The sequence below is a fragment of the Rhyacophila brunnea genome, unplaced genomic scaffold (genome assembly GCF_057557595.1).
Source record: "Rhyacophila brunnea isolate RB1 unplaced genomic scaffold, BYU_Rbru_1.0 scaffold_13, whole genome shotgun sequence".
Classification (NCBI taxonomy): domain Eukaryota; kingdom Metazoa; phylum Arthropoda; class Insecta; order Trichoptera; family Rhyacophilidae; genus Rhyacophila; species Rhyacophila brunnea.
Genome location: NW_028232785.1, coordinates 22,816,022 through 22,825,873, shown reverse-complemented (window position 1 = coordinate 22,825,873; position 9,852 = coordinate 22,816,022). Strand labels below are relative to the sequence as shown.

Below are 9,852 nucleotides of genomic sequence, written 5' to 3'. Positions count from 1 at the left end.
TCCTGCAGTTGGCAAGATTGCGTGCATAAATCAAACAAGATTGGAAGATTCCAAATTGTGATGATTTATTGCGCGCAGGTAAGATTATTCTCGATATGCGCCTGCGCAGTAGAGCGATTGAGGCGAACATGCTGGTAAAAATATGAACTACTCATTTTGAGCTCCGATTTGTCAGATAGTAGTATAAAATGACAACCTAGCGTCTCGCTTACTCTTGAAGAATAAGATTGGAGAGACAGTCAGCACTTTTACGTGTAAACAGTTATTGTAATGACAGTTTAAAATAAGAACAATTGCCGACAGTAATTCCATGCAGTGTACAGGCGTCATAAACCTTTATATCGCAGATAAGTTAGGAAAGCTATTTATCTGATTTTTATCTTAGGTTTTAATAAAATTGCTTGACATAAAAATAAAAGAACATTTATATCAGCTGCTTCATAACTCTTTCAGATGATAAATACACGATTTTACTTTGATTAATCAAGTAAATTTTGATTCTATATAAACAAAGACAAATGATTTTACTTATAATTAGACAATTGCCATAAAATTAATGTTAAAAGTCTAGTTAGTATAGGAAAATTCAGGCATCAGTGCGGGGGATGCCAAGTTATGAGCACATCACTACATTATAGGCCTAATCACACCAGCAGACCCAACCAATGTTACCTGTCTGCGTGCGCACACCTCCCAAAAAGTGTCCGCACATGTTTTCTTCCCCCCACACAGTCCTCACATAAAAATATTGTAAAATAAAGTTTCCTTTGCCAGATTTTAGTTTTGCTCGAATGCACGAAACCATCACATGCACAATTATTCGACTTATTTCTCGAAAGGTGAAGGTCAAGTGCGACTAACTCGATCACGCAAATTTTAATGAAAAATATTTTGGGGGGGGAGTAAATTTACTGCACCGGGTGACACCAACTCTAGTTGCGCCACTGCTCAGAAGCGTTGATGATCCACACATACAATAGAAAAATTAGAGGAAACGTTGGACCCAACCAGATTCAACGATCAATTTTAAATAGCAATTACATGGAAGAATTCATCTGCCAATTGGATTTATTGTAGACGCTTGATTTAATTGGTTCATAATATACGCTCAGTAATTGATAATGTGATTAATTATAAGTAAACCAAAAAATAACCATCGGTCAACTTGGTGGCAATACCAAACAGTCTTCCCTTAGTGCTCAGCCGTAGTGGTATGGCGGGCGCGGCGCGGCGGCGTCTTGCGAAACTCAAACGTATAACCGTGTGTATTATGCCCCAAAAAAGACACTGTCTACGAACATTTCACACACGGTTATACGTTTGAGTTGCGCAAGACGCCGCCGCACCGTCTTCGCGCGACTACTACGTCCTTGCACTTATAATGTTACCTACTTTAAATGGCAATAGAAACTATAGGATATGACTTTTAGCCAAGTAACGAGTTGCTGATTGTATTACTATTATTAATTGCTGGAAATTGCACGGATGCTCAAGGTAAATTCGGATATTTTCGTACATTCTAAGTAATCTTCGTGTGACTCGTGCCCAAAAATTTTGAATTGTTCAAATTCGGTCACGACTCTAGTGGGTCTATTCTATACTTATCGACCGCTAAAGTGATAAATATTATCAAACTTAGGGTACGTTTGTATCAATAATTGTTGCAATCGTTAAAATAAGTTCTAATACTTTGATAAAAACTACCCTAAGTTTGATAATATTTATCACTTTTCACTTAAGCGGTCGATAAGTATAGAATATACCCACAAAGACGGCTCAAAAGTGTCTTTAGACTTTTAGATAGACGGTCAGCTTAATAATCTGCAAACTGTAATTTGAGCTTTACATAGCGCTACAAAAATGTGCCCAACAGATTTTAAACTTACCTAACAGATCGGTGCCTTATAATATATAAACGAGAGAAAAATTCTATTCTCATAACGGACCATGTAACGTAACATTAAATAACTGGATGATATATTCGAGTGCTTAAATTCAGACAACGTTATCTACGAAAAAGTGTTTTTTTTTTTGAGATAACGTTATTTTACATTTATGGCTACATGATACTCAAACAACGTTATGTCAATCTTTTCTAATTTCTTAATAAATCGTCAGTAAAGTTTAACGCTAACTACATAAGTTACCCTTATTTTCATATTACAAATCATCACATTAAAAACTATTTCTATAAATTTTAACATCATCATAAGCAAGATAAATGTACAATACACAATAAATTATAAAGTATTAACATTAGGTTTTAAATAAACATATCCCTTGTTGAGTTACAAGAATCTAAAGTAATGATTTTTGGCTCTCCTGTAAAGCTGCACTTTTGTAGATAGTGTTGTTTGACACTAAGCCCTCGTATTATTACTGTATTTTGGAATCAGGAAAATGATAGGATCTTGAGGGGTTTTTATGCATCGCCAAAGCTCTGACTTAGGGGCCGTCCATATATGACGTCACATTATAGGGGGGACGGGGGTTTGATATGTGATGATTTTTGACGACTGGGTGAGTCAGCGAAAATGTGACGTTATAAAATAACCAAAAAATATAAAAATACCCACCCAGAAAACACAAGGGTTTGAGGATATTACAATAATCTTGATTTTTAACGTTTAGGGGGGTTATAACGGAACGTTTGTGACAAAATGTGATGATGGGGGGGTTAAAAAAAGCGAAAATCTTGTGACGCCCCCTGAGTTGCCTTTGTATTCATTTTACGCTACTTAACGCAAACTGTGATCGGTAATTATATTGGTTTGAATTTTAATAAGTTACGATCTAGTATGCATGACTGGATGCTACTTTAAATTTTGGTAAGTTAAATTTGTACTCAAACAATTGGGACCTCAAACGTTTTTTCATCAGCATGTTTCATTTCATGACGCTTCAAATTGCTAGATTGCTTACATCTGTAATCACAAAAACTACACTTGAAAGGTTTTACGTCGCTATGAATCATTTTGTGTATCTTCAAAGACCCGGATTGTTTGCATTTGTAATCGCATAAATTGCACTGGTAACGTGTTTCGCCGCTGTGGATCATCTTATGTATTTTAAAATCAGTAGATCGTTTGCATTTGAACTCACACAAGCTGCACATAAAAGGTTTTTCGCCAGTGTGAGTCATTTTATGTATTTTCAAGTCGCATGATTGTATACATTTGTAGTCGCACAAGTTGCACTGAAACCGTTTCTCACCACTATGGATCATTGTATGTGTTTTTAAATCACTATGTCGTTTGCTTTTGTATTCACACAATGGACACTGGAAAGATTTTTCGCCAGTATGAATCAAACTATGTTTTTTCAATTCACACAATTGTATGCATTTGTAATCACATTCATTGCAATTAAAAGGTTTTTCACCACTATGCACCATTTTATGTCTCTTCAATCCGCTGTATTCATTGTATTTGTTATCACACAAATCGCATTCAAATGGTTTCTCAGTACTATGGACGATTTTATGTCTTTTCAGTGTAGTGGCTCGGTTGGTTTTGTAGTCACACATGTCACATTCGAACGGTTTCTCACCACTATGCACTGTTTCATGCATCTTCATGTGTGAAGCACGGGCTGTTTTATAATTGCATTGGTTACAAGCGTATGGTTTAAATTCATTGAGATTAGGATCAATATTGTTGGATGATGACACATTGTCTAATGTGAGACTGGCTTTTTGCTCTGGAGCCAGGACTATTTCGTTTCTAATATCATGAACGTCTTTTCCAGTTTCGTAGCCAGCATTCACATTATTATCGAGGGGTAATGACTCAATTACACTTCCGATATCGTGGTTTAAGAGCGGAGTCTGCAAAAAAAATGTCATACAGATGTATCAAAATACAAGAGACAAAAATTATTTACCATACAAATTATTATCTTTAATTAATGCGAATCAGTAGTGTTAGGCCTAGCGAAGACCATAGTCGAGACAGTATTAATTCAGACTTGTCTTGGTCGTAAAAAATGATACAAAACAGTTTGCGCTATAAATATAACAGATAAGCGTGAATTACGATAGTTTTGACAGAAAATATGACGTAGTTAGAGCGACGCCGAACGAAAGAGAGCAGTTAGTCAGACTTATCTACGAGCAGTTCCATTGCCCACTGAAGAAGACAGCCGATACATTACACGACTGGTCCTACTTTTCGCCCCTCCCATTGTCTATGGATGACCTATCATTGCCTGTCATTGTCTATAGAGTGCTCATACTGACGCGTCTGTCGTGTTCACTTGTTGGAGTATTCTTTCACTATTCCTACACAATTCATAATATATGAATACACTGCTAATAAAAATATGAGTATTAAAAATGCTATTACAAATCGACATTTCCAACTGCCTTGACACAGGGAGTGGTTTGATTTGGATATATGAGTTAAATGATAAATAATACACTATCATTAATACACTTTCTACAAATGTAATGCATAGATCAAAGCTACATATTTTTTGGAAATCGATATTATTAACGGTTCTTGTGTGAAGGACTAGTCTGACTTTGAAAGCTGAAGAATAACAGGAATGTATATTATTTATAAATAATACTGATAATTAATATATTTGATTTGAGAATTTTTCATAATTCAATTTGAAACGAGAAAGGGCGAATCAATATGTCAAGCAATCTGGGATCTGATTTTTACAGCTGAAAAGTGGGCCACTCGTTGCTTGTGCAAAAAGTTATGCTCAGGATTTATTAATCTAAGGATGGCGGTGGCAGTTCTCATGACAGCTTGCTACATTTTTCTATGAGTTGTTTCGTTGTCAGTGTTCGCTTCTCCATTTGTTCTCATGGTCCAGACTGACACGACACTGTCTAACTATAGCCTGCGGTTGACCTTACTTGCAATAACGAGCGACAAATATAAAGCACCTAATTTGATAATATTTTTCGATAATTTATATTTTAAAGAATTGTCATTATTCGATACCACAGAACAGATTAATAAAATATAAATGTAAAAGCCATAGCCATGGACAAATATTTTGTAGCAGGGTATTTTATGGCGGTCAAGCCGTAAAAATCAAATATAACAAAGCATGTCGACGGCACCCAATATTGGATGCACGTTACATTATTAATGCATATTATTATCATACATACGTTACTTTTGAATATAACATATTCTAAAACGTGTTTAAGATTATCCCATTATTTTCCACACTTGAGATATGTTCCTTGTTATACCACACCCAGTAGGGTCCCTGCTCGATATGCATCTAAAATCATTACAAAGAAAAATAATCTGTATAAAAGGTGCGTATGTTAAAAGGCCGACTCTTGCTAGTTAGGGAACACAAAAATGATGGGAAATGTGTTGGTTTCTGAGTGCGGCTGAAATAAGGTTTAATTCTCGAGTGTGGAGAAATGTGGAAAAAAATAAAACTAGTGTTAAAGAATATGAAATTGTCAATAGTAACGTCTGTAAGATAATATAAATTAAAGTTTGGCACGTAGACGATACGCGCATGGAATATTAGTAATATTTGAGGACATTCCGGAGCCTTTAAATTTCTTTAATTTTCTGGCCTGACCGTCATTAAGTAAAAAGCAAATTTCAAATTCTTGGATTCATTTTGTCGTTTCGGAATTTTTGATCATGCATTATTTGAAGATGTTGAGTCACTCGTGTCATATTTGACATAATACATAAATGAATTTAAGTATTATCATTAAAAATAAATACAACGAAAGCACCTGAATAACTGGTGAGTGTTCCGAATATGAGCATCCAGGCTGTGGGTCTTCGTAATTGAATGGCTGTACCGTGTCCTCAAAAAACTCACGCTTGACGCCAACTTTTTGATTATCATTCTCATACTTCAGGTGGCGCAGGTGCGTTGCAGGATTCTGTAGGAACAATATAATAATATTTTGTATGTTACAATTAATGTTCTACGATACCACGGTCGTTTCTGTAAATAAAACCATCCACCGGTATTTATTTTCCTCGCTACTTCATTCATGTGTTCGATATCACGTGTAGTTTAATCAACATTAAAATACCTAACACTTTTTGCAATGGTATTATTTGCCAACAGAAAAGAAAACTTTAAAGCCTCTCAATAGTGCCAGAGATAGGATAGAGTAGCTGTTATTACAAGTCAATATGCAAAGAGCTTGTGACGTAACATACAATTGGTCTAATATACCGTATAATATAGAAATTAATTTATTACCTAAATAGACCACTTAAAAATACGTAATAAAATCATCAGAAAACCAGAGAAAATAGGTAGTATTACCAAAGGAAACCCTTCTCCATAAAAAGGTCTCTAATGCCATATCAGGAATTTAACCTCAATATTAAAATATCCCTGACAAAAGTTAACAAGCCCTGCCTTACAACAAAAAAAATAAATACTTTGCGAAGCAAACAGGTTTCCTCAGCGCCCATTCAAACCAAACGCATATTATGCCTGCTAGCTCCCAAGGTCTTCCCAGACCCCAAGCGCGTACCGTTAGATAGCCGAGCCCGACGAAAACCTTGCAATTTTTCAAACCTACCCCTTGCTCTTCTCCTCAGCAGACTAGATCCCACAAATGTAAGAATGCCCTTTGAAAATCCGTTAGTTAAAATCTACCATGGAGACCGGATAATAAGAAAAAGACGTGCACCGTCGCGCGCGGGTGACGTTACGAGCAAAATTACGTGAATTAAATTTAAATTATCATACGCGTCCCAATTTAATGAATTTGAATTTTTTTTTCAAATTTGAATTTGTAATAATTTAAAGTGAAGTGCAAACCATTTAACTGTTACGTGCCCTTAAATAATCAACCTCCAAAACCCAAGCCAATTTAATGCTTTTTCGCATCGATCATGTGCCCTATAATAACTACAATTTACCTTAGTGATGCTGAATCAATGTTTACCCCCATGTGTAACTCCAATGTTTTCAATGAATAAACACGTCCAGTGACGTCCCTAGACAAAATACCGCCCCTAGGCAGCGCCAAAATGTCACCCTGTTTTTTTATACAGTATTTTTTATCATCCTTTCATGACACCGATATCTAGGAAATGTGTTACTTACATTACTAACAAAATATTATATACCATCTCTACTCCAATAGACAATATTATGAGTCCACGGTTTCAACTACATTAAAAAATACACCTGACAACATTTAAAACTCGCGAGTGACAGCCAAAAATATTCGGATAAATTAATTAGGTAAGTATGTATCTACTTATAATTCAAATATAATTCGCAAATCTGCATTTGTAACTGCTGGTCATCAAGGACGTTACGTCCAAGGACAACGGAAGTAAACTAGACATCGCAAACATGACAAAAAAATTACAGTCCTGTTAAACCTTTTATGTTAATTAATACATTTTGTTTCCAACCAGTGACGTGATTTTTTTAATCGAAAAATATTTCCGTTATTACTAAGTTTAGGTAGGTTCCTATTTTTATATATACACCTAATGATTCTTCTCGATTTGCCGCCCTTCGAGTAACTGCCGCCCCTAAGCGATGCTCAATCTGCCTACCCCCACGGGATATCACTGAACACGTCCGCGCGGACCACTATACAAATTAAATAACTGTGTTCATATTATACCTTCTGCCTAATATAGTGTGATCAATTCCCGATGCCTCGTCACCAAAGTACTAGGACTTCACTCATCACACACACGTGAGTTTTAAAAGGTATTGGTAGTAAGTAAATAATTATAAATACAATCATATCGTACCTATATATTAAAATAAAATTCTGGTAGTTTCTCGTATGATAGCGTTATCAAACACTCGATAGCAATCATGAATCAAAATAGCAATCAATATAATAAAATCTCATTGAATCTAAGAAAATTGAACAGTAAACAGTCTACAATGCTTCACATACACGTATTTTTAAAAATATCAGTGCTAGAACGGGAATCTTCTTCCGGTAAGACTAACTTAAGGTAAACTGTGCTACGGCGAAAGTGTAATACGTACAATTTACACGTGACCTTGGCAAACGCTACTGTGGAGTATTGCACTGCTTTTAACCATAGCGATAGGTAGGGGGGCTGCCAAAGATCTTGCCTGGGGGCCCGCTTCATGATCTATCAATATTTTTTTGGCAACAGTACAAACCTATCGTATCGAATGAAAATATCGATACTGCACATCTATTCCGTCACAAGTCTGCTATCGGCGGCTATGGAGGGTAGTTTATCATATTTATGTATTGAGATATTATAATTGATACAATAAGTCAGCTGTTTTAGCTGTCTATCTCGCTCTAAAAGTTCACACAGTCAAGAAAGGTGCTGTTAAAATATAGCACTTTTTGACAGTTCAGACAGTTAATAAATATATCAATATGATAAACTACCCTCGATAGCCGTGGATAGCATCCTTGTGTATAGAATAGATGCTCTGGTATCGTATATGAAGGAAACCTATTAATTGATACCGAAATACAGATATTCACAACACTATCTACACATTTAATACTTACTAGTTAATACTGATATTTAGTACCGACATACTCCCACAATTGAGCACGCAATATAACATAGGTACCTGCTGTTACACCGCCGAATGGTCCCCATTTGGAGATGTCTCTGTGTATCTGGAGAGGCCCGAGTCGTAATCAAATCCAACAAATAGTAAGGGTTGATTACGAAAATAAATAATAATATAGCTGGCAATGCGTTAAATCACGATCGTTGAAAAATATTTGCAACGTCGCCGTTTTTCTACAACGCTTCTCGTTGAAAGCGAAACACAAGATGGCGGGGAATACGCTGCAAAGAGCCAAACAGTAAACACGCACATTTCGAACTCCGTAAAATAAATTATTAAAAATGTAACTGTAATATAATATTAAATTAAATAAACCTCGCCGCTTCCATTACAATTCCGGTGTGTTAATTGTCCACCTCCACATCCCGAATCCAGACGAAAAACCATAGGTACAAAAATAAAAGTGACAGCGTGCTTCTGGAAATGACACTGCGTATACATGAGTGTCTCAATATAATGACAATTAATGGAACAAATACCTGTAAATCATTATGAAACTTTGATGCATCCAAGTATACGTCAAAATCTTCAATGTGTCGTGATTCATTGACGACTTGTCTGGATACAGGATCGATTTTGTTTTCCACGTCAGATATGTCAACCTTCGCAGATTAAAAAAAAATCAATAAAGAGTAGCCACTACACAGCATATTCAATGACAGCATTTTAGAAAAGATAATTAAGCATGTAGAAATCTAACCTCAAAGTTATTGTCGTCAATGGGTTCTTGCTTGATGTTAGAATGTGGTGTTTGGTCTTCCGGGTTGTGTGAATGGTAAATCGGTACGTATGTTACATTGGGGGGTGTTCCAGAATCTGATTGATGGTCTGTCGGTTCACTTTTGATGTCCATTTTTGACAATATAAACGTTAGATAATAATAATGACATACGGACAATTGGATGAGAAATGTCACGTCGATTGCAGTGTTGCTACAATTAAAAAGTTGCCACATTTTGTTAAATAGTGCATTTTAAGAAGATTGCTAAAATAAAAATAGTTTTACTGCAAAAATTACAGTACTTAGCGATGCCTGATAATTATTTTACTAAATCTAGATATTTATTATTGTGATATTTAAAAAAATCTGGATGTAGGAGCAAAAGACAGGATAACCTACGCATAGGTACCTACCTAGTTCATTACTTCTAATGTTTATTATTCGAATTTGACTTTGAAGTCCTTGAGATAACACAAAATTCGTTGTAAACTCAAAATATCGAGGTACCTACTTACCTAACTACCTAAATTCTAAACCTTCTGCACGAGGTGTGGGAAAGGGAGCAGTGCCCCAAAGCC

At 35.7% G+C, this 9,852-nt stretch overlaps 1 protein-coding gene across 1 annotated transcript; it reads right to left on the bottom strand.

The window, feature by feature from the left end:
- Positions 1–409: 409 nt before the first annotated feature.
- LOC147076950 (uncharacterized) lies at positions 410–9,475 on the bottom strand. Its single transcript, XM_085941400.1, has 4 exons — positions 9,254–9,475; positions 9,033–9,155; positions 5,723–5,875; positions 410–3,826 (listed from the first exon to the last, which is right to left on the bottom strand). The coding sequence occupies exons 1-4, from the start codon at positions 9,404–9,406 to the stop codon at positions 2,846–2,848; spliced, it is 1,410 nt and encodes a 469-aa protein (XP_085797526.1). The 5' UTR covers positions 9,407–9,475; the 3' UTR covers positions 410–2,845.
- Positions 9,476–9,852: the final 377 nt, after the last annotated feature.